This window comes from Myotis myotis, unplaced genomic scaffold (genome assembly GCF_014108235.1).
Source record: "Myotis myotis isolate mMyoMyo1 unplaced genomic scaffold, mMyoMyo1.p scaffold_m19_p_14, whole genome shotgun sequence".
NCBI classification, from domain to species: domain Eukaryota; kingdom Metazoa; phylum Chordata; class Mammalia; order Chiroptera; family Vespertilionidae; genus Myotis; species Myotis myotis.
Window position 1 is genome coordinate 30,431,574 of NW_023416318.1, and position 25,604 is coordinate 30,457,177.

The 25,604-nt window shown below is 46.3% G+C and overlaps 1 protein-coding gene across 5 annotated transcripts in view; it reads left to right on the forward strand.

Annotated features, from left to right (window-relative positions):
* Positions 1 to 24,071, forward strand: part of MCFD2 (multiple coagulation factor deficiency 2, ER cargo receptor complex subunit) — a 37,092-nt gene extending 13,021 nt beyond the window's left edge. For 4 of the 5 annotated variants that reach the window (XM_036334662.1, XM_036334660.1, XM_036334661.1 and 1 more), the window contains exons 2-4: positions 4,009 to 4,169; positions 4,885 to 5,044; positions 6,568 to 8,036. In XM_036334662.1, the coding sequence (XP_036190555.1) occupies positions 4,021 to 4,169; positions 4,885 to 5,044; positions 6,568 to 6,699 (441 nt within the window). In that variant the 5' untranslated portion in view covers positions 4,009 to 4,020 and the 3' untranslated portion in view covers positions 6,700 to 8,036. Of the gene's footprint in view, positions 1 to 4,008; positions 4,170 to 4,884; positions 5,045 to 6,567; positions 8,037 to 23,686 lie in introns of those variants that run through there. The other variant, XM_036334663.1, reaches the window with a different exon arrangement.
* The last annotated feature ends 1,533 nt before the right edge of the window (positions 24,072 to 25,604 follow it).

Below are 25,604 nucleotides of genomic sequence, written 5' to 3' on the forward strand. Positions count from 1 at the left end.
CTGGAAGAATCCAGAAATGGTATTTTGAACTGGGCCTGAAAGGAAGAGAGAGGACAGACAGATGGAACCAGTGGGAGCAGTGCTCTGGGACGGGGAGAGGATCAGCCAGGGGAACTCTGACAGTCCGAGCACTGCGGGATCTCGCGACTGCGGATGGCCGGGTGCTTTGCTCCCAGGCCTGTGCCTTCTCCTTGTGAAGGATGCCTCCCAGCATGGGTTGTACTCTGAAGTCTCTTTCAGAAATCTCTCCTCCTTTGGGTGTTTCTCCAACCTGGCCTTTACATTTTCTCAAAAAAGCCCAGCGAGGCCAGGAACTCCCAGGGTTTATCTGCCCGGCTGTTTGCTCATGGCCTTGGACGAAGTGGTTGGAGTATGGGTGATGCAACTTGTTCATGGGGCGGAAGGGAGTTGCTTATGTTTTTTTTCGAATGTGCCAGTTTAAAGTGTTAGGTGGCGGTCAGATTCCCTGCTTTCATTACAGCACTTGGAGGGAGAGTTTCTCCTTTGTGTTCATAGCTTTGTTTTTGTTGTTGTGATCTAATACAGGCATACCCCGAAGGTATTACAGGTTCCATTCCTGGCCACCACAATAAAGCGAATTTCACAATAAAGTGAGTCACGTGAAGTTTTTGGTTTCTCAGTGCATATAAAAGTTATGTAAAAGCTCTGGCCAGGTAGCTCAGCAACAAAACGAAGTATGCCGGTAGTTAGAAACTTGCAACAGCACACCACGCCGGGACATGCTCAGTATTAATGGTTCTTGCCGTTATTCTGCCTCCCTTGAAGAGGGGATCGTTTGGACCCATAGTTACTATACTACCAATCACTTTTTGCTGTTCTTCAAAGAGGACCCCCTCTTCCCCAATTTGATATACTGAGTTTCCAACCCCATAGTTATAGGAAATGGTGCCATGGGTTTAGTGATCATTTAGCTCAACTATCTGATAGATATCTAAAAATACAAAGTAGTTTTATGTTCAGTTACATTGACATCTGGCAGCATGTTCGTAAAGTGGGACTCCCTTCCCGCCCCCCAGGGACCATGGCACACAGACTGAGGATTGTCAACCTCTGTGCCTGGTACTGTGCTTGATGCTAGGAATGTAGATGCAGCCCCCACCCTCACAAAGCCCAGTCCAGCAAAGGGCACCGACAGTAATCAGGCCTTGTTCAAGACCACGTTCACAGCTGTTGCCTGAAGGGCATATGGGAAGAGCACCGAAGCCAGGCTTGATGAGATTGAAGACGGCTTGCTGGAGAAAGAGGCCTTTAAGGCGTAGGAGTCTGAAAGGCTTGGGAGGACCTGGCTTCCCACTCTGATCCCTCCTGTCCAGAACTCTAACAAACTGTTCTGTTCTGTTCCGGCCGGTGCAGTCACTGCTGAGAGTAACTCGAAACCTTGTTTTCTGGTACCAGGTACCGTGGCAGTGGCCTTATCAGGGTCTGGACACTTTTATTTGGTAAAATTGGAAATGTGGTTTCTGTTTCTGAATTATTTTATTTTTAAAAAAATATATATTTTATTGATTTTTTTACAGAGAGGAAGGGAGAGGGATAGAGAGTTAGAAACATCGATCAGCTGCCTCCTGCACACTCCCTACTGGGGATGTGCCCGCAACCAAGGTACATGCCCTTGATCGGAATCGAACCTGGGACCTTTCAGTCTGCAGGCCGACGCTCTATCCACTGAGCCAAACTGGTTAGGGCTGAATTATTTTCTAGAAATGAAAACTGGAAGCCCCTTTTTCATTCCCGCCATATAACATTGGAACAAAATTATGGGATGAATTATATTAAATACATCTTTATAAATAAAAAGCACATTTATAGTAGAAATTTTAGAAGCAATAGAAAAAGTAAAAATAAAAATCACTCCTAATCTCATGACTCAGAAGATAATCTTTATTTTTAGTTGTTGTTCTCTGTGTGAAATATACATACATTTAAAATATATATATTTATATTGATTTCAGACAGGAAGAGGAGAGATAGAAACATCAATGATGAGAGAGAACCATCAGCTGGCTGCCTCCTGCTCACACACTATGATCCAGCCCGCAGTCTGGGCATATGCCCTGACGGGGAATTGAACTGTGACCTCCTGGTTCATAGGTTGATACTCAACCACTGAGCAACACCAGCTGGGCTACATACATTCTTTTCTACAAAAGTGAATTTTTTTTACAGACTTTTGCAGCCTGTTTTTTGTTTGATATATATTGAACATCTTTTCCAATTATTGACATACTGCATTATGATATCCCTCCTTAGTAATAAGACTAGATGCTGCTTTTTCACCCTCTAAGTCAGTGGTTCTCAACCTTCCTAATGCCACGACCCTTTAATACAGTTCCTCATTTTGTGGTGACCCTCAACCATAAAATTATTTTCGTTGCTACTTCATAACTGTAATTTTGCTACTGTTATGAATCGTAATGTAAATATCTGATATGCAGGATGTATTTTCATTGTTCGCGACCCACAGGTTGAGAACCGCTGCTCTAAGTGATACATCCCACTGACTATTGTCCCCTTAGGGAGGGGGCCATGGGAGGTTATGCTGCAGATAGGCAACATAGGTTTGGAAAATTTTCCTAAATGTAGGGGTGGCATTTTCCAGGGTCCTTCCTTTTAGGATGGGTGAGGGGGTTGCAACACGTCTACTTCCCAGCCCAGGTACAGGGAGTAGAGATGGCAGAGCTTCGGAGCTGAGCTCCATATGTAGCATGCGGAAGGGTATGACCAATAACTATGCTTTACCTTTACTGCTATAGGTTTGGGGCTGTGGCTGCAGTTGGCCCCTTAGGAATTACTGGCCCTTGTTATCCAGCAGAATCTGCACTGCCTTTTAGGAAGTGAATGTGTTCGTCGGGGCTTTCTTTGTATTGATGTGCAGGTCTCCTGGCTGTCCTTCCCCTTCCTGTTTGAGGTCAGTCCATAAGCCCCAGGAAGGACCAGGACTTGCAGTTTAACAGTAAAGCCCTGCCTGAGCCTTGGTGGGGAAGGTGGACGGGAACAAAGCACGCCCGACCTCGGGGAGCTTGCTCGTCGCTGACTGCCTTCCTGTTGTTGACCACAATCCCAGGTCTAGCCAACGGGAGAACTTGATGGAATCCGAATTTCTGTGTACCCCTCCTTTCCACAGCTCTTTCACGTGGTTAAACTACTTGCCTCTGTCACAGCGCTGAAAGTGGACGAGGCAGGGGTTAATGTCCTCTTTGCGCTGGCCTTGAACTGACCCACCTCATCGCTTCCCTCGGCTACCTTTGCTCCACTAAATACCTTCCCTACTGTGTGCCAATGGAGCCATTCTGAAAGCAAGCTCAGATCTCATCTCCCACTCAGGAATCCCCAGGAACTTCAGTCCCCTTGGCTGACCTGCCAAGTCGTGTTCAGTACTGCCTGGGCAACCTTTGCAGCCTGTTGTTCCTACTTCACACTCTCTGGGCTCCAGACAAACTAAACTACTTGGAGTTTCTTTCCCACTTCGCTGCACCTGCCCCTCTGCTCCTGCCTTTCCCTTTGTCCTTCAGTCCCTGCAGGTCCACAGCACACTCCTCCATCCAGGCCCAGCTGAAGTCCCCGTGCCTGTCGGCACTCTCTGATTTTCCCTCACCCAGAGGAAGTTTCTTTCTGTGAATTCTCAGGGGTTATCTGTCTTAGGACACCCCACTGTCTGCCTGTGTTCGCCCTCTCAGTAGGAAGTACTGCTCTCACCGACTGTAAGCTGCTTGTAGGCAGGAATGATCTTCAAACCCATTGAAGCTCTCAGTGAGCTGCTTGGCCTTCTGGAGGTGGTTCAGGAAGGTCATGGACCTGCCGGTTTGAGTGATGGGGACCTAGAGTCTAGTGGTCTAGTGGCAGAGCTGTCCTCAGAGTCAGTTTAACATATTCTCGTCCCCAACTTTGCTCCTTTATCAGGTTTCTCCGGGGCACACTGTTTTGAGTCTTGAAAGAACTTGAGCTCTGGTGTTCTCACTTTGGTCTTCTGTGTTCCCCACCTCCCAGGTGCCAGCGACCATGAGATCTCTACAGCTGCTCAGAACCCCCTTCCTGTGCGGCCTGCTCTGGGCCTGTTGTGCCTCAGGCACCAGGGCCGAGCAGCCTGGTGCTGGTTCTTCCCATCACGGCAGCATGGGGCTGGATAAGCACACAGTGCACGACCAAGAGTACGTATTCAGCCAGCGCTGTGGCCGGGGTCCCCCTTCCTCTCGGCTGCAGCCGGCTGCGACGGCACACTCAGTCCTCTTCCTTCTGCTCACATTTTTCAAGGATGAGGTGGATTCCTTATATCCACCTGTAGGTCAGGTATTCCTTTTCTCGTCATCATATCACCAGTAGAGGATCTTGAGGCCCAAATGGGATAAATGACTTGCCTGAACTCATTCTGTCTCTCACCACAGACACACACACACACACACACACACACACACACACACGCACGCAGTAGTGGTGGTGGAATCCAGAATAGAGCTAAGGTTTCTTGACTGTGACAAGACCATTTTCTTTTTTTATTGGCATAAACATTGAGTCATTTGTTGCAACTTTTGTCTTGGGCTAGTTAGCCTTACACCTTATACCCTGTTATCCTTGAATTGCTTTAAAAAGAAAAGTTTTTTTAATTGATAGTCTCAAAAAATGTTATAGCAACATTCTAGCAAGAAAGAGGAAAAATCACTCATAACCTTGCCAGCATAATAAATGCAGCGTTTTATTTTATTCCTGCTCCCTTCACGGCCTTGCCTACATCTGCCATCCTTGAGTGTGGTCTGCCCTGTTTCTCAATGGATGAGTTTCAAGATTGAAACTTTTAAGAGTCCTTAAGGTTTCGGCATGATCCCACTGTCCCTGCCAAGTGGTCTGAATCTAACTGTTGGTTTCTAGGCATATCATGGAACATCTAGAAGGTGTCATCAACAAACCCGAGGCGGAGATGTCTCCACAAGAACTGCAGCTCCATTATTTCAAAATGCACGATTACGATGGCAATAATTTGCTTGACGGCCTAGAACTCTCCACAGCCATCACTCATGTCCATAAGGAGGTAGGTCAGGCAGTGGTGCACTGGGCAGCCTCGCGGAAAAGCCTCCCTTTGGTCCTTCAGCACCCCGTCCTGATGGCCTGTGCTGCCCAGTGCAGTAGTATTGTTGCTTCTCTTCGTTCTGCTTGCCACTCTGTTCTGTCTCCTCCTATTCAGTGGTCCTTCTTGCAGAGGGTGACCTGCTACAGCTGAAGCCCCAGGGCCTTGTGTCTTTAACAAGACCTACAGGCATTTCTGCTGCATACCAGAGTTGAAAACCAGCACCCAAAAGGCAGACCATGTTCAAGATGCAGAGCAGGGAAGATGTCATTTTATTTGAGAAGAATGGGGAACCAGGGAACCAAGGGACCGAGGGGCTTGGCAATAATGGAGGGTTTGTACAGTGCTGCGAACAAAGCAGTTTGCAAAGCACTTTCAAGTAGGTTAGATATCTCACCCGATCTTTGCAACAGCCTTTGAGAAGGCAGGGGCTGGCATTGTTACTACCTGATTGTAGAGGGGAGGAAATGGAAATCAAGATCTTTTGTCTTCAGATCTAATGCCAGTTCTGCTCTGCACATTGCAGTGTAGAGAGAGGAGGGGAGGCAACGTTGGTGAGGTGGCTGTGATCACATGGGCGCCAAGAGAGCAGGTTTGGGTTGACTTCGAAGGCCGTGGGGAGCGCTGATAGCTCCATTCAGGCGATGGCGTGACTCGAGCAGTGTTTTGGGAACATCCTTTGCTGTGGGAGGCTGACTGTTAGGCACGAGGAGAGTCTGGTCTGAGGAAGAAGAATGGTTCAGAGTCCTGGCAGGCGAGGGTGGTGGTGGCAATAGGAGAGAAAAGGTAGATATGGAAGAGGTGCCAAAGGAAGAATTGTCACAGGATGTGAACAGCGAGAGCTTAGCACTCGGCACAGTGAGCCTCTGGAGCAGGAGAAATACCTTCCCTCAAAGACCCTAACAGGGTCTGCTCTGGTCGGCAGGCCTTCTTCCTCTTGTGCTCACCCCAGGGTCTAGTCCAGGTGGGCCGTTTCTTACTGTGTCAGGACAGATGGTACCCAGAGCTGGTCCTCGGGAGGGCCTGGGCTGTAAGCTTTTCTCTAGGATGGCTTTGTGGGTCCTGGAATCTGTGAAATGCATCATTCTTTTCAAAAAAATCTTTATTGTTGAAAGTATTACATATATGGCCCCCCCACCATTGAACTCTTCTAGCCCACCCCCACTCCCTGCTGAAACATAATTCTGTGTAAACCATACCTAGCTTTCTACAGTGAACATGGATGACTTTTGTAATTAGAAAAGGATGAGAAGTAATTTTTAAAATAAGCAAGGGCCTACTTTGATTATATCTTCTAACTGGCAAATATAATTTCTAAATTGGATTGTTATGAATTGACTGTATCTGATACATGGTTTGTGGATTCCTAGAAAGTAGCCACGTCCTACATTGAAGTCTTCAGACATGTATGAGCATGGACATTTTGGAAATTGGCTAAGTACCTCCAGTAAAATGTGCCAACTCATTGTCTCATTTAAATTTTGTAGGGAGGGAATGAACAGGAACCACCGATGAGTGAAGAGGAACTGATTAACTTAATAGATGGTGTTTTAAGAGACGATGACAAGAACAATGATGGCTACATCGACTATGCTGAATTTGCAAAATCACTCCAGTAGACATTATTTGACCATCTCCTAGTTATTATGCAAATGTGACCCATTATAATGTGATTGAACACTTTCAGTAATGCAGAATAATTCATTTCCAATTCCTGCTGAGTATTTTGGTAAAAACCTGTAGCAAGTGTGACACTGGTGTGAGAAAGAGAAGTCAAGAGCAATGGGACATGTTGTCCCCAGGTACTGTTAAATCTGTTGGGCAAGGGCTCGATGGAAGAGTCTTTGTAAGAGTATTGGATAATTGGAGCTGAGGACTCAGGAACAGGACTAGAATACTGCTGTTCTCTTGGTTTTAATTCATGCTGCCTGAAAACTAAGACGAGCTTTGCCAAGTGGACACACTTTTCAGTAACAGTGAAGGAATGGAATCAATGCCAAATGTTCCCCCTTGTGGGTGCTGTCTCTTCAGGAAAATGGTCAGTATTCTGTAAAGTTCCCTGGCTTAAATGATTACTTGCTTTGGGCAAGTGAGTATTGATTAAGCTATTTCAAAGCCACAGCCTCACGTGAATGTCAGATATTGAGTTCAGCTAGCCAGAGTCTGTATCTTCTGGCACTTGGATATGATACACCACTGACCTAAGAGATTATTAACCTTTTTCAGTTTTTCAATATTTTATGAAACTACTGCCATATCCTTATACTTTATTTCTTTTATGTCTTCTTCAACCTGGGAGAGACCTTGAATTTAAAACTGTTCTCTAATCAATAGCACATGTTTTAGCTTTCTTAATATTTGTATTTAACTCTTGTTTCTAGAGTTTCGCTTTTGCAGTTTAGAAACGTAGGCATGCAAGGGTTTTCCCTTCTGCCTGATACAGCGGGGGTAAAACTACTAGCTGCTGTAGCCAAGTGCAAGTGAAAAGATCGTTCACCGGGCACAGTGATTAGCCTGATACAAGTTGTATTTAGAAGGAGTATTGTTTAAGTGGCCCCTTCTAGCCTAAACATGTGAATTCTTTCAGATCAGGAAAGATTGGAAAGAGAAGCCTAAAAACTCAACAGTGTGAGTCTCAGTAATAGCTGAAAGTGAGAAGCAGCAGCAAATTGTGATTTGGTTTATTGGATGTAATGGACATACTGTGATAGAAATCATAAAATGATGATTGAATGGGGGAAAACTGCATAAAATTTACTGTAAGATGTATAGAGACTTATTTTCTTTATTGAAGTATTCTTATAAGAAAACATGTATTTGTAAAAATGGTTTCCTGTGTCACGTATTTGTGCAATCAGAGCTGAATTATAAACTATTCTTGTAAAATCTAGTTATTTTGGAAGATTTATATAATGAATTCTGGATATATGACCAATAAAACTGATGAAACACAAAATATAGGGCCGTTGATTTTGTCTAACAGGCTTCTTCTCCCATCACCTGAAGGCTTTGTTTATCTGATGCAGATGTTTACATGTGCCTGCCCTTGTGCAGGTCCTGTGACCCTCCCTGCCTCTACCGCTCCTTTTGCAGGGGTTGATTCCCAGTATTCAGTCACTTTCCTCTTTTAGACATTTTTTTTCTTCTGAATGAAATCACTTTTTGGACCTTTTTTTCCTGGCCAAGTTCAGATTATGACAACATTTTCTGGCTTAGGAAAACACAGTGTTTTCTCCTTGAGTCTGGTGACTGTTCTTTCTTTGCTGGAAAATTTAATTAGATAGCATTATTGCAAGCCTCCCAGGCCCAAGCAAAAAGTACAGTCCTCTGGCTTTTTGGAAATAACATTTTGTTCTGCCAGTTGAAAAGCAAGGAAGGAAGTTGCCATTGCCTCCCCCTCACCCCCCCCCCCCCCCCCGCCCCCCCCCTCAGGATCCTTGGATCTTGCACTGGCCCTTCTTCATCCAGAGCTGCCCTTCTGGACGGATCTAGTGAGTGGGCTTATGGTTGGAGGAACCTCATACTGTTGGCAGCCAGGAAGGGGGTCAGTGAGGCAGCTGGGAGGAAGAGAAGCAGATCCTTAGAAGGTAGAGTCATCCCGTTAAACAGGATGGACACCTTCCCCCTGCATAGCTGGCTGCCATTGGAAATGAATCCCCGCTGGCCTTTGTGGTCCTGTTAGTCTACCTTTCCTTATAGAAAGTCTCCCTTGTGGGCGAGGGGCCTGTGACCTTAGGGACACAGCACGATTAGCCTTTCCCCGGAAACCCCTTTACCCGGAAATCCCATCCCCTCTGTGGGGCCTCAGCCTTCGCATAGCTCACCTCAAGGGTTTTTCAGAATGTATCAGAAACCCCTCTGTACTCAGTTTTCTTACCGCAAAGAGTCGGCCTTATGTGAGCACAAGCTTTGGACTTGGGCAGACTGAGCTGAAACCCTTGGCCTGCTACTCTGTGAACTTTAGCTTCTCATGTAAAAAATAACTTCAATAATACACCTACAGAGTGGCCATGAGGATTAACAAAAGGAAGAAAAGTATATAAAGCATCTAGCAAGTGCCTGGCAGAGTAGGTGCTAAACACACACTTACCTGTTCTCAGCCTTGCTGAGGAGCTGGTCCCGCCCTCAATGAGCTGGAAGAGCGACAAAGGAATTGATGACTCCTCGGGCATGGATCTAATAAATATCCATTGTTTGTCGTATAACCTCCCTGGTCTAGTTTCTGGATTTCAATATCTTATGGAGAAGAGAAAAAAGAAAAGCTTCTTTTCTTTTACAAAGTCACATGCCAGACTTCCCCTCAAGGTTCTGAGGGGAACACAAATATTCTTGCCCAATAAAAACATGCTAAATCACATTTGACCTCAAGAGGGAATTCATTATCTCAAGAACCTAACCAAATATCCATCAGGAAATTAGTAGCAGGAGCCATGAATGTTATGTCTGAACTTCTTGGGTGTTAAATAATTATAGGACTTCTGCTTCTGGCAAGATAGACTAGATGTACTTTCCCCCATTCCTCTAAGCACAACAAAACCATGGGGCATTATATATAAAACAAACATAAGAAGACTGAAAGGTGGAGAGAAGTCAGACTGGCTAGGGGCCTTGGGACCTAAGCAACAATGTGGAGGTAAGTTTCCTGTCTTTTTTTTTCTTCTCTCATATATTCTCAGACTTGGAGCTAAGGAAGCCGGCAACCCAGAAATGCCAAAAGGAGCAGACATTAAAAAAGAAAGAAAGAAAGAAAATCTGCTTTCTCTAGCCAAAGGATGAAGAAAAGGCCAGCCCACAACGCAGAAAACTTTTAGACAATAACTTCTCTGCTCCAGCCAAACCCTGCAGGGAACTCTTGCCCTGCCAACAAAGGCTGACTGGGGAGCCTGGACGTCTACCTTGCCAAGCAGTCATGAGGCACCCCTCCGCCTTCCTGTATTTGAAGTGATGCCAGAGGAGGCCAAGCAGGGAGCTGCGACTTGCATTCTCCTCATGCTCCGGGCACTCACAAGCCCCCTGTCTCCTGCCCACAGGGTCAGTGGAGAACACACAGGGGACCTGGACCTGGGCTACCCTCCCCTTCCCCCCTGGGTGTTCAGAGGAGGCGAGTGGAGGGTCAGGACCTTCACCACTGCCCAGGGATAACAGGCCCACCTTCCACTGCCGTGTCAGTGGAGGCCATGGCAGGGGTTGGGGGTGTGGGGCAGCGTGCAAACTCCCACCCCTGCTCAGCAATAATGAGGAGCTCCTGGCCTTGGGTGTCAATGGAGGCCAAGTGGAGAGTCTGGACGTCTCCCTCCACCTGACAGTACTGAGGCAGCACCCTGTCAGAGAGATGTCAGAAAACCAGTTAAAACAGAAGTTTAAATAAGATCCAGTCTCATTACACAATACAAACATGTCCAGACTTCAATAAAAAATCGCTCATCATACCAAGAAACAGGTCATCTCAGACTGAAGGGGAAAAAAAAGATGCCAACACTGAGGTAACAGATGTTAGAATTGTTGGACAAAGGTTTTAAAACAGCCATGATAAAAAAAAAAATACTTTAACAATTATGACCATGCATAAAACAGAGAAAAAACCACAACCAAATCTCAGCAAAGAAATAGAAAATATAAAGAACAACCAAATAGAAATTTGAGAACTGAAAAATATAACCAAATAAAATAACCAAAAGAAAAACATTACTGGATAGGGTCAGTGGAGTGGAGGGGGCAGAGGAAAGAATCAGCAAACTGGAAGATAGAACAATGCTGCAATCTGACCAACAGAGAGATGGACTAAAAATAAATGTGCAGCGCCTCTGGGACCTGAGGGACTGGAAGGAAAGATCTGATATTCTTCCGCCATCAGAGTCCCAGAAGTGGAGGAAAAGGAGGCAGGAGCTGAGCAGGGATTCAAACACCTACAGGTTCAAGAAGCTGAGCAAACTCCAACGAGAATAAACCCAAAGATATCAACCCCAAGACTCATCACCTTCTGAGAATTACAGACACAAAAAATTTGGAAGTAGTGGGAGTGAAACAATACCTTACCTATAAAAGAAATATGGTTATTTTATGTGGTTATATTTTTCAGTTCATCAGAAACCATGGAGGCCAGAGAGAGGTGGCACAACAACTTCTAAGTGCTGGAAAAAAAAAGAAAAAAGAATCCTCAATCCAGAATCATGTAGTGAAAATATCCTTTGGGAATGATGGAGAAATCAAGATTTTCTTAGACAAAGGAAAATGAAGAGAATTTCTCACCGGCAGACCGACCCTAAAATAATGGCCAAAGGAAGTTCTTAAACAATAAAAGAACAATATATAATGAGATATTACTCAGCCATAAGAAGAATGAAATCCTGTCATTGTGAAAACATGGATGGAGAGTATTGTGCTAAGTGAAATAAGTCAGACAGAGCAAGACAAATGCCAGATGATTTCACTTATATGTAGAATCTGAAACAAACAAAACAAAATAGAAACAAACTCATAGATACAGAGAACAATTCATGGTTGCCAGAGGGAAAGGGAGTTAGGGGGAGGGAGGAGATGGGGGAAAAGAGGAAGGGAATTAAGAAGTACAAACTGCCCTGACTGGTTTGGCTCAGTGGATAGAGCATCACCTGCAGACTGAAGGGTCCCAAGTTTGATTCCAGTCAAGGGCATGTACCTTGGTTGTGGGCACATCCCCAGTAGGAGGTGTGCAGGAGGCAGCTGATCAATGTTTCTCTCATCGATGTTTCTAACTATCTCTCTCCCTTCCTCTCTGTAAAAAATCAATAATAATAATAAAAAAAACATGGCCAGTTATAAAATAAGTCATGGGATGTAATATACAGCATAGGGAATATAGAGTAATAACATTATAATGAATAACTAGACTTATTCATAAGGTATACAAATGTTGAAACTAATACAATATGTCAACTATAATGAGAATAAATTTTAAAAAGAAAAATAGTTAAATACAATAGACCTTCCTTCTCTCATATATTTAATATTTGAAGTAAAAATTATAATATGGTCTGATGTGATTCTAAATGTAAGTAGAGGAAATATTTAAGACAATGATGTTGCCAATGGGGGAGGGTAAAACCATGTAAAGAAAAGTAAGTTTTTTTATACTTAAGATGATGAATGTGAAATGGTACAGGCACCCTGGAAAACAATTTGGCAGTTTCATAAAAAACTAAGCATGCGACTACCATGGGATCAGCAACTGAATTCTTGGGCATTTATATTGGCACAAAAACCTGCACATGAATATTTAGAGTAGCTTTATTTGTAATAGCCCCAAACTGGAAACAACCCTGATGTCCTTCAACAGGCAAATAGTGAAACAAGCCCTGGCACATCCATTCCACGGGACACTATTCAGCAGCCCAAAGGGACAAACTATCGATATGGACAGCAACCTGGATGGATCTCCAGAGCATTATGCTGAGGAGAGAAAAAGCCAGTTCCAAAGGGTGACACTATAATTCCATGTACACAGGGCTCCTGAAGTGACAACATTATAGAAATGGAGACCAGATTTGTGGGTGAGAGCAGGAGAGAAGTGGGCGTGGCTATTAAAGGGCAGCAGGGGGGATCCTTGCAGAGATGGAAACGTTCTCTGTCTTGACTGTATCAGTGTTAATATCCTGGGTGGATGTTGTATTATAGTTTTAGAAGATGCTACCCTTGGGGAACTGGGCCTAGGGTACACAGGATCTCCCTATATTTCTTACAACTGAATGTGTATGGACCTAACATTTATTTCAAACTAAAATGTTTATTCAGACAGGATGACGGATGATTACTAGAACTAGTGGGGTGATCACGTGATAAGGTCTAAAAATGTCGAGTCATCTGAAGCTAATATAACTAATATAATATTGTATACTCAAATAAAAAAATAATTAAAAGTTTAATTTAAAAACCAATTTTGAAAGACAAGGTCTTTTCAATACCCCCATGGCAATTTAACCTTGGGACAGAGTGGAATGGGGCCGGTTGGTTGGTGTTCAGGTCCCAGGGGAGATACTGGCTGTGCTCACAGTCTTCTTTGAGAGGCTTTCAGAGAATTTGCTTTGCTCTGCCAGATCATCTGAAAGGAAACATTGCACTGGGCATTTTCTGTCCATGAATTTCTAATTGCCTTCCCACTAGCTGGCTAGGGAAGGACATACAGGCCAGGCCTGCCAAGGATAACAGGCCCTGCTGCCCAGAGCGGGGAGAAGGTTTGAGGAGGTCCTTGTACCCTGCTGGACAGGAGGATGGGAGGCTGGCCTAGATGGCTGGAGTCCCAGGGACTGAGAGAAAGAGAGTCTCCTGCCCCTGTGGGTACTGGCAAGGGGTGGGGAGGGAGTATGTGGCTGCAATTGGTGAACCTAAGAGATCCAACAGGTGTACACATCGGGGAGATCTTAGGGAGAGATCTTGACTTTCATGGAAGTCAGAGAACTAAAGTGCAGGCAATAGTGATGGCTTATTAGGCAGGCTCTGGTGTTCATAGCTAAATTCTATGGGTGCTGTGAAGGGTGAGAAGGAAATAGTGGGCCCATATCTGAAGGGACAAGGGTGCTAAATCAAGTGTCCCTGGGCTTGCTTTGAAGGGTTTTGGAAGTGCCCATTCTCATAGCCTCTGGGTTAGGGGAGCCCAGGACCCCATCAATAACAACTTCATCAAAACCCAGCCTTGGGCTGTGCAGCAAGTCCCTGGGTGGGAACACGGTGGTGTAGAAGGATCAGAGCACAGAACAGAGGCTGATGGTGCGGCCTAGAGCTATAATCAATGACCTCCTCTGCCTCAAGGTGGTTCCCACCCTTCAGCTGGGGCACATGTGTGCCTGTCTCTTGACTGTTCTGATAACATTTCTCCCTCTCCACGAAGGTGGACCTACCCAGGCTATAAGGCCCTGTCTATCGTCCATAGTTCCAGAGCAAGGCCCTGATACCACTCAAGTTGGGCCAACACATTCTCTCTTCCAGAGATTTGATGTTTGGGACTGAGGGACACAGCAGCAGGAAGGCACGGGGATGGAAGCAGGGGAGTGGTGCCCTTGCTACTGAATGTGTGGTCCGAGGACCACCAGCATCTCCCCGGGGTTTCATGACGGCTCACCTCAGGCGTCACCCCAGATTGGCTGGTAGGAATTTGCTCTTTACCAGGTACCCTGTGACATGTGCAGAAGCACAGCTCTAGAGAGAAGATCCCCAGATACCGCTTGCCAAGAGGCCTGAGCTGCCCCCTTCCTGCTGCTCTGAGAAGCGTGGTTCCACCCTTCCTTTGATCCCAGTGGAATCCTATTGAATTGTCTTATTCTGAGTCTGGGCAACATGGTTTCTATGCTGTTTATAACCCAGGGGATCTTTCGAATGCATATGGGCAAGTCAGGGGGGACAGTGTGATTGAAGGGCAGGCTGACCCCATGTGCCACATCAACCAAATTTCATCAACAGATGCTCTGTTCACAGGTGCTCTGAGTCTTGAAAAATCCTGAAATGGAGGTGTTCTTAGTCATTTATCTTTTAGTATGAATGCCTTTTCAGGTTCTTTCCAAAGGGACCCATTTGCTGGGCTGGACATAGGAGAAGTCGTAGAAACCCATGTTTATACTGTGGCAAAGCCTGGCTCTGCACCCCCAGGTAAGGCCTGTGTTGAAATTGCTCCATGGGGCCCCTTTTAATAAAGTATAAAAATAAGTATGACAATTATATCTTAATAAAACTGAAAGAAAAAAAGACATCCATCCCCTATCACCTGGGAAGTCTTCTCTGATCGTCCAGCCTGTGGCCATCTGTCCCATCTCTGAGCCCCCGGAACATCTGTTCTTGACCTTTTGTGTCCTTGGACTCCTTTATAAAATAGTATGTTCAAATGCATTAAACACACACACACACAGGATTTCAAAGAAACCAATTAATTGAGATACATCAGAATATTTAAAAAGGGGAATGATTTAATAACATATGCTTCATAGTTAACATTAATAAGACCTAGCAGCAGGTTTAATAGTTGCTTTAATTTCACAGTGTGGTGCGTAAATGATTTGATACCTGTAACAACTATACTATGATAGGATAATATTTTATAATTGCCATGAGTGATAAAGTCCCACATTCTGATAATACCACCACAGTTTTTTGCTTAATTTATAGTTGAAGAAAATGCTAAATTTCATTCTGAGGTTTATGAAAACAAAGATGTGATTTTTTTTGCCACCCAATTCCATGGGTTCCCTGAAGTGAATCTGGGAAGGGTTGGTAGCAATATATAATTATAACCACCAAATGATAAGTGTTTAAAAACTGCAAGCCAAATAGATGTGTATTAAAGTAATATTCCAGTTCCCATCGCTCCTCGGCTGGCCATTCTCCGGGGTCTGCTCCTCTTCCACGTGGCATTGTTTTGGCAGGTGCTAGGTATGCGGTACTCGGTGGACCTGAGTCTGTCTTGTCTCCTGGACTACCCGCCTTTCTCCAGTGCATTTCAGGGACTGGGCCCAGCATTTGCTGACTCTCTGCCTGTGATGACTCTTTGAATGCCAACATTTTAAGATTCTGGGATTTTTTATCATCAATCCTGACTGTTGAACCCCTCAGTAGATCTGATACAGAATTTGTCTTTGGCAACATTAACCACTAGATGGCAGCAGCCTCTCATAGAATGTCCATTTCCAGCCCCTAGTATCCCTTCCCAGGGCTATTTATTATTTTAGAGTCAGTTCTATTTTACTCCTGAAAACCCAAGCTCACTCTCCCTCCTGACCTCCCCTCACCTGCGTGGGTTTCCCAGACAGAGCCATCACTGCATTCTTTTGTTCCTCCTGTCAGGAGGCAATGCGGAACAGTGGAAAAACACGGGTAGGTCAGTAGACTATCCAAGGTCCAGCTCATCTGCATTCACTGAGCACCTAGTCTGTGCCAGACCTAATGCTACGCTTCACTTACTAGACACACTGTCCCTGTCACAGGTGCGTGGCCCCGCACTGAAGATGAAGGGGAGTGTAGCTGTGGTCTTTCGGGGAAACAGAGAAAGGTTTAGTTAGAGCTGCAGGCAGACCCAGTGCTGGTGTGAGCATGCTCTCACAGGGCTGTTCATGCCACTTGGAAAATTTAAGTCACAACAGACTCTGACTACAATGAAGCTAAAATATGTATGTGGACGAAGCCCAAAGGTGACATGTAAATGTGAAATCAGTGGCTGTGATGGAGTTGGAAAATGGCGGTCCATACAAAATGCTCTCCGCAAATTGCTCTATCCTATTGCCATTTTATAATTAGAAAAACAGAACGATTAAAAACCATATAATGACTGATGCTAGTAATTACCCCAAACCTATTACATGTATTGTTGGTAGATGAACCGGGTTTGGTGAGAGACCTTTTTGTAGATGGTGTATGGGTGGCTGAAATGGTGGGAACACAGAGTGTTTCCATGTGGGATTCACTGCTCTGTTTGCTTCAAGGTGGAACAAAAGCCTTTAATTTTTAAGTTCAAGAGGCAGGCTGTCCCTAACCAGTTTGGCTCAGTGGATGGAGCTTTGGCCTGTGGACTCAAGGGTCCCGGGTTCGATTCTGGTCAAGGGTTCGATTCTGGTCAAGGGCATGTACCTTGGTTGCGGGCACATCCCCAGTGGGGAGTGTGCAGGAGGCAGCTGATTGATGTTTCTCTCTCATCCATGTTTCTAACTCTCTATATCTCTCCCTTCCTCTCTGTAAAAAATCAATAAAATACATTTTAAAAAAACAAAAAAAAGAGGCAGGCTGGCTGCCATCAGATGCTCATGTGGACTCCAGAGCGCAGAGCAGATAGATCCACAGTCTTCTTAATTGGATGTGACTCCCTCCTTTCCACTCGATCCTTTACAAGGGCAACAGGACGGGTCGACTCATCTTCAAATCTCCCTGAATCAAATGGCCACGAGAAGTCCCACCCATTCACCACACACATTCACATACAATCACGCAACAAGGAAACAACTCAAAAACCAGCCAGTATTGTGAGGGTGGTCAGGAGTCTCAGGCCTGGGGTTCAAGGTCCAGGCTTCACAAAGCCTCAGTTACCTCCTCTGTAAATTGGGGATTATCTGGTGCCTATTTCACAGGATTATTGTGGGGACTAAGTGTAAAGTGATTGGCATGGAATGTGGGCATTTATTGATAATTAACCAATAAACTATATATTGATATGCTGTTGGGCATGTAAAATGTATATATTGATATGCTGTTGGGCATGTAAATTGTATATATTGATATGCTGTTGGGCATGTATTCATTCCACCAAGCCTGATGGGTCTTTGAGGACTTAAGGATGAGTGGGACCCAGTCTCGCTCTCAAAGAATAGAATATTTAATGAGCTATTGTGAACCTGAGAGAGATATGAGTGTATGTGCACTCATGTGTCATATTTCATCGATTCTACAATGTACTTTTTCATATTTTAACATCTTTGACTTGGCAACACTTTTTCCCCTGGTGGTAAATGAAATAATGGTGTGGCTGACAATCAGAGCAATCTTAGATTTGGTGAAAAACAGTATAGTCTTAAAGACCTTTGGGAGAAGGAGTAGGAGGGGACTTTGGGGTCACTGGACTGATCAGCTTCTTGGTGGCTGAGGTCTGGCTGTACCTGAACTCAGTGCAGGTCCAGGCCTGTGTTTAGAATGTAGGCCTTTAGGCCCTGCTCCAGAGGATCTGGCTGAGTGGGGCTGGGGGTGGAGTCCTAGGTGATTCAGGCAGCCCTGCTCCCTCCCTGGTGTGAGGGGGTTCTCTGTTTTCAGGGAGCATCTCAGTCATGGTGTCAGGAAATGGTCTTTACCTAAAATGGGGGCACCTGCATTTGCTTCCAGATCCAGTAGTGTGCTGCAGCTATAGCTCTTACAGGTTAGTGTGAATCAGCCACGGGGGGTGGAGAGGGGGCAGTATTTATACCATAGCAATTGGCAAGCCCTACAAATCAAGAAACCAAAGCTTGCCCTAACCAGTTTGGCTCAGTGGATAGAGCGTTGGCCTGCAGACTGAGGGGTCTCAAGTTCGATTCCGGTCAAGGGCACGTACCTTGGTTGCAGGCACATAACCAGTAGGGAGTGTGCAGGAGGCAGCTGATTGATGTTTCTAACTCTCCATCCCTCTCCCTTCCTCTCTGTAAAAAATCAATAAAATACATTAAAAAAAAAAAGAAATCAAAGCTTCCCCCCACCCCCCTCAGAGAGTCTGTTTACTAGCGCACCACTGTGACTTCTCCTTAGCTGGGTGACCTTGAGAAATAATATCACCGAAAAGGACTCCGAGCCTCTGCCTGCCCATCTGAAAGGAGCTAATTACATTTCTCACCTCTCAGACTTGATGTGGAATAAACAAATCTTCAAGTATGAGAAGACATCTAGTCCAGTGCTAGGCTCTCTCAATGTATAGTTTATTCTTTAGCTTCAGGAGTTTCCTGTAATGCTTTCTCCTTGGGAACTTGCCAAGAAGAAAGTGAAATGAAATGTACAGTCTTCATAATATAATTCAAGTCTCTGTGTGGATAATTAGCATTTAACAGTAAAGATAATAACTAACTTTATATCACCTTTTACAGTTTAACACCCTGTATTTAATGTGACATTTTAAACATGGCCGACCTCGATATCCCCATTTGTCAGATGAGAAAACCAAGACTCAGAGAAGTTAAGGGACCTGCTCCGTGTCCTGTGGCTGCGGTGAGGCTGGAACCACAACTTTTGATGTTATCCCCCCCCCCCCCCCCCCGAATCTCGTCACAAGCAGAACCTGTGTGAAGAGCCTGGGTGGGTGGGTGGTGTTAAAACAAACCAAACCTCAAGTCCCACAAGGTTCCTGCTTGAAGCTTAAAATTTAGTTGGAAAAGTTAACCACCCACAAGGGAATCACTTGAGAATGACGACCAAGCAGAGTCACAGAGGGTGCCGTCAGCAGACGGTTTCATGAATTCACTTAAACACATGGAGGGCAATACAAGATCAGAACCTTTCGACTAGCAACACGGCCCAGACATTTCCTTTGACTGTGTTCGTGGCTGCGCTGTGGCTTTCCTAGCACCGCTCCGTGTTTGCAGGGGAGCAGCTCAGGGCTGAGGCGGCAGCGTTTTTCTCTTTCCCTTGGCTACAGTTAGGCTCTTGGTTTTCTCCAAGACAAACACTAAATTCTTGAAAGCTGAGACTGTCCACCCTGGGTGTGAATGTGGATGGTGATTTAGTGTTTGGTTTCTCCAACTATGAACTTTATTGCCCAAACTGCTCATTGACTTATGAGCTGATTAAAAGGAAGGGAAAAAAACCTCTCCCAGCTGAAGACATGCACCAGACTTGCCCAGAGTTTAAATAAAGTTGAAATTCAGCAGCAGGTTGGCTGCGGTTGAGGAAAGGGAGTTCGAGCCAAATGCAGCCTTGGAATTAAAAAGGTGTTAAATGGTCCAGCCTTGCACCTCCAAGGAATACAACATCTTCCCTTAAAACGAGCTTCCGGTCCTGGCCAGTGTTGCGAAGTGGTTAGAGCATCAGCCTGCACACCAAAGTGTTGCAGCTTCGATTCCCCATCAAGGGCACATATGTAGGTTGCAAGTTTAATCTCTGGCCCTGGTGGGGTCGGGGACCAATCCATGCCTCTCTCTGTCTCTCTGTCTCTCTTTCCCCCTCCCTCTGTTCCACCCTTTCTAAAAATCAATGGAAAAAATGTCCTCTGGTGAGAATTAAAAAAAAAAAAAAAGAGAGAAGAGCTTCCAGTTGATTCTCTCAACCTTGAACTTTGCTGAACAGATCAAAGCAATTATTCAAGTAATTCAGGAATCCAGAGGGAGCAGAGGAGACCTGGCTGTAAGGGTCTGGGGGCGGTGCAGCTTGATCCTCATGATCGGCGGCCTGATCGTGCCACCCACAGGCCACCTGGGCACACAGGTCCTCTGGGTCTCTGAACTCTCACCTGTCGGCGAAGGGGTGGCTTTTCCGGGGCTTCCCACGGAGGACTGGGGCTGAATCTTGCACCGGGTTTGAACGTTCCTTCCCTCCCAAAAACGTGTGTGCCATTCGAAGGGGAAGGCCAATTAGTTCCCACATGTCCTGACATTTATATTCCCACACCCACAGAGGAAGAGCCTGTCAAGAACGTTTTCAACTTTGAAGATTCTGTGATTAAGATGTTTATGATTCATGCACATTTCGAAATACTAAAATCATTTGGTTGGGGAATATTTGTCGCTATGGGAAAATAGTCACCGTCTAATGCTGTGTGTAATAATAATGACACTGACACCTGGAACTCATGCACTAAAATGCGAACCCTCTCTGGGCTTCGAGATGACAGGTGACTTGTGTTGTATTTTTAAATCTTCCTGCATCACCTGACATCATAATCACTAGTGTCTACCCAGATAAACGAACCTGAGTGCAGGGTCTGCATCTAATGTATTTCTTGCTGTATCCCATAGTGCTAAGTAAGAACCTTGTCAGCCATACAGAAGGCACTAGATAACTATTTGCTGAAGGAATTAATGAATGCATTTCTGGGTTGTATGAGCTGTACAATGAGCCCATATGACTTTTATTATTATTGAAAGGTAGGGAGAGCAATACATGTTCATGTAATAACATGAGCTGCAGTCTGATGAAATTCATATCCTTAAATGCTTTTATTAGAAAACAAACATCAACAACTGATGGAGGTCTGAATATTGTGTAAGGAACCAGATGTTGGACAGGGATCATGCTGTGTCACTTTAGGAGAAGACATTGTCAAGGCCAGGACCCCCAGCGTGGGGAGGCTGAGCACATAGAATCTTCTCCAGGGTCGGCTGGAAACCCGCGCACCTGACCCCAGAGCCACCCCTGATCCGGCTGGAGTGGGGAGGGTCGACATTTAAATTGGGTGAGAGTCTGAGGTTTTGCTAATGAACTGAGCTGGACTTTTCTTTATAAAGTATGGGACTATTTATTAGAAAGCTATGGAGTCTGCCTGCAATGCCAGGGGAAGAACACAAGTCGCTAGAGGCCCTTCTGAGTCTCTGCTCACACGGTACCGAAGCAGCTCACCATGATGATGGATTCTCCTTGTGAGGAGGTAAGGGTTGCTCTGTGCTGGAGGGAGCTTGGTTGACTCCTGAGTCCCTGCTTCGTGTGAGCCCTCTGCCCAGCGCAGTCCTGGTGCCCACTGCACACCGGAGGCAGTCAGCAAAGGCTTGTAAATGAAATGAAAGGTGCTCCTCTGGCAGCCGGGGATGTTCTGCCAAGGGCAGGGGAACAAGAAAGCAGGACCAAGAGGACGCATGCACGTATGACCACCGCATGGACGGCCAGCGTTGGCGTGCATCGGTGGGAACCCCAAAACAGATTCAGCCTCTGGGCCCAGAGCAGGAGTAGCTCCCCCGGTACCATGTCCTACATGCAGGCCACCTCCAGGGTCTTTGTCACCGTGGGGAATGGGAGTCAGCAACGTGGAGCCTGGGCAGAAACTCTGCCCTATTTCCGGGTCCCCCTACTAGGGTGCACTTGCTGAAAGCCTGCTGTTTGATTCATCGATTGGCAGGCAGGGTAAGGCCTAGTGAGCCCTCAACCTTGGCTGCATGTCAGAATCACTTGGGTGGCTTTTAAAGCTCCCAATTCCCAGGCGCCACCGGGACAATTACATCATCAATCTCTGCGAGTGGGACTCAGGTGACAGGGTCATTGAAAGCCCCTCTAAACCTCCCGCTTCCAGAGTTGATACCCACGAGCCCCCAAGGTTGGGAACCAGGGATGCACCTGAGCTCCAGCCCTGCGTGCTGCCCGCCCTGGCCCGCTCCTGGCCCTGGCTGACTCCTAGGTGCTCTCTCAGGACACTCCGGTTTAATGAGCAGGTGTGAGGCCGAGTGATCCCCGCTCTGAGGCTGCCTCTGGCTGTCACCATGGTCACCAGCTTGGGTGATTCCTCACAAGTGTGATTTACGAGGCAAAAATTTCTCTCTTCATAAATATGTCCTCTGTTCCTGTCACGAAGGGTAATTGAGGCTTTTAGCTTCTGTGTCACAGCCCTCTCATTTCCTCGTGTGCCTGGTGGAATTGCCTGTGGGAATTAAGTCATATTCTCTGCCAGTGAGTAACGGAGAGGCTATGGACTGGGCACCCAGGCCAGGCGACTCAGCCAAAACCCGGTCCCCGGAGAGCATCTCCTCCTGCCCCAGGCCCCAGGCCCCAGGCTCTCAGCCACCTGATTAGACTAGTGGGGCAGCATGGAAGGACAAGTTCAAAATGACTTCTGCTTCCTCATCTGTAAAAGGGGTGACTCTATTGACTCCTGGGGGTCATGTTCACGGTCAAAGGAGGCCACGGTCAAAGGTGCCTGGTGGGCAGTGCATTGTTTATTTGAACCACCCACCTAGGTTTCCATTTCCCTCCGCTCCCCACCTGGCCCCAAAGTGGGCGCTCATGCTCGCGTGCGCGCGCGTGCGCGCGCACACACACACACACACACACACACCTGCACCCGCAGTGGGGGCTGAATAGCTGCTTGAGCACTGAATTCCGGGATCCTGTGAGTTAGGGCTGGTGGGGATTGTAGGGCCCTTCCCTTTACCTGCCAAGAAGCTGAGTGCAGTCCACACCAAGGGCTCTCCTGTACCTGAGATGGGAACGCTGGAGTGACAGCTCCTCAGGCTACCTTCTCATCTCATCTGCAACTCTCTGTGGTTAAACCTAGGGATAAAACATATGCCCTTTCAATGGACAGATGAGGAAATAGGGCCCAGAGAAGTTAAGCTGTTTGTACAGGTCAAGGAGCAAATGCCCAGCAGGTGACCCTGGGCCCTCGGCTCTTTCACTGAAGGATGGGCACCCTCCTGGGAGTGGAAACTTGGAGGAGAAAGCCTGGCATTGGGAGCCGGGTCAGGGTACCGAACTCAGAACTCAGAGACCTGGAGATGGGGGAGCAGGGTACCCGGGAAGAGAGAGGATGGGGCAAGAGTCCCCAGGCTTGGTCCAGGCCAGGCCCCCTGCTCCAGTGCAGCAAAGACACCAGCTCACCAGGGAAACATGGCCAAATACTGACCAACGGTGGGTCTGTCCTCCGGAAAGAGCCCTGCAATCCTGCAATCCTGCTGGTGAGCCCAGGAGCCTGCAGCAGGCGTGTCAGGGAGAGTGTGAGAGGTGGGGAGGGTTTGGAATCCCGGCTCTCCCAGCTACCCGTGGGCGATCTCATCTGTCAGGTGTGGGTAATTGTATCATTCGCAATGGGCTGTTATGAGGATTAATTGAGTTAACACAGAAAAAGCACTTATAAAGTTCCCGGCCCAGAGCAAACACTGCGTAGGTGTCTACCATCATCTTATCGTCCATGAACGTGCCGGCGGGTGGTAGGTGCCCCATGCTCAGTGAATGTGAATTTATCAGTCCTTCTCCAGGGAACAGGGACAGCAGAGCCCTCTGTCTCTGGATGCCCCTCCCATAGTCCCACCTGCCATGTCCATGGCCTGATCGAGGTGGGGAGCAGTGTCCAGGCTGCCTCAGCCAGGGTGCAGGTTTAGTTCAGTCAGGTGTGGAGGACATTCCGTCTGTGCCTGTTATCTGTGTGTTTGTTTGGGCAATCGATTTATGGGTAAAATATTGTGTTATTTTTGTCTTTATTTGTATTTCCCTGAATACCAGTTCCAGCTGTATTTACTTTGCTCTCCTTCGGATCTCCACCCAGCGGCATATGTGATTTTGACCAGTGTGTGATGAGCTGCGCGTTTACAAAGCCCCCTCACATAGAAGAGCTATCGCAGTCCTCCCACCAGGAGATGGAGTTTGCTTGTTGCCCCCACTTTGAGACATGGAAACTGAGGCTAAAGACATTAAATGATGGGTCTGAGATGCAGTGGCCTTGCACACTGACCTAATGTCCCAGCCTGCGTGGTGCTTTCCACCAAAACACCTTTCCGCCTAACTTTTAAATAACTCCAAGCTTACAAACTTTAAATTCTTTTCTTAAGATTATTTTTAAAATGTGTATCTGTAATATTATCAACAATAAAAATATATTTTAAACATGTGGTTACCTTTTTATTTCTCACAGGGTCGTTCTATCACTTGAATGGCTGCATAATGTTTTACTATGATTTACTCATCAGTCTCAGGTCATTGCTCAGTCAGGCCATTCTGGTCTTTCTGTGTTAGAAGTGAATCTCCCACAATCCTTTGGGGCCAGAGCAGTTTTCTTCCTCAGAATTGATTCCTTAGAGCAAATTCACAGGAACAGGAAGAAAGGCTCAGTGAGCCGGAACATCTTTATGACTCTTGAGTCACCTTGGTCTTCTTGACCTTCAGAGGAACCAGGACTATTTATTCCTTACCCTCCAATAGATGCATTCATTGCTCTGTTTAGCCATCCTTCCATCCACCCACCCAATATATACTGCACTTCCTCTAAGCCTTAGATATATGACGGGAGTCCCAAAAAGAGTGTGCTCCAGGATATGTGAGTGATGCCCTTGCCCTGACCTCCGTTCTATCCCCCAGTTCCCGTTCTTTCTTACACCAGCCCCTCGGCAGCCCTGGCTCCCTGAGCAGCATGTTCCCAGGCTCTGGCTGGGCCTCATTGCCCTCAGCCAACTCCCTCGTTGATGTTGATGCTGGCAGTCTTGGCTTTCTCGGCTTCCCTTTGCTTATTTTGGAAGGTCTGGCCATTTAGCTGCAGCCCCTGGAGTCATTTGGTTCCAGCTGTTTCCCCAGGGCCTGGCTGGTGCAGGGCCTGTGCTGTAGACAGCCAGCCTGAGTTGGGGGAGGTCAGGTCCCTGGGGGAGAGAGAGGAGGGCAGTAGCCCTGGGACATCTTCAGAGGCCAGTGGCCTGTTGTGGGAGACTTGACTGTGGGTGAGCTTGGTCCTAGTCACCCCTTGGAAGTCATGTTTCTGAGATGCTCCACTTCCTCCACCTATAGCCATGGCCCACCGACCCCAGGTTGTTACAGTGTGTGTGTGTGTGTGTGTGTGTGTACATATTGGTAAACACTGGAAATACTAGAAGGGACTATGTTTTTTTCTCCAAGAAAATCTTGACAATGAGTTTTCTTCTATTTTTGAAAATTATTTATTCATTTATTGATTTTAGGAAGAGAGAGGGAAAAACCACACATCTATTTGTGTTCCACTTATTGATGCATTCACTATTAGATTCTTATATGTGTCCTGACCGGGCACTGAACTTGCAACCTTGGCCTATCATGATGATGCTCTAACCAATTGAGCTACCTGGCCAGGGCAACAAAAAGTTTTTTTAAATAAAGAAAAAAACACACAAAAACTTTTGTTTCTTTATTAAATAAGTCAAATATTACCATGGTGGAAAGTACAGATGAGCAATAAGAAAAATCACCTCTGGTTTCACTACCCAGGGATGCCAGTCTAACACAGGGTGTACACCAAGCATGTCAACTCAAAACCTAACATTTGTCAAATAAATGAGGCATGCGGCCCACGGGCCATGAGTTTGACATGCTTGGTGTACACCCTTTGAAGGCAAGTAGTTTGGGGTCAGGACAGGGACTTTGCTGGGTCCAGGAGGAAGTGAGGCCTCAGGCATGGATT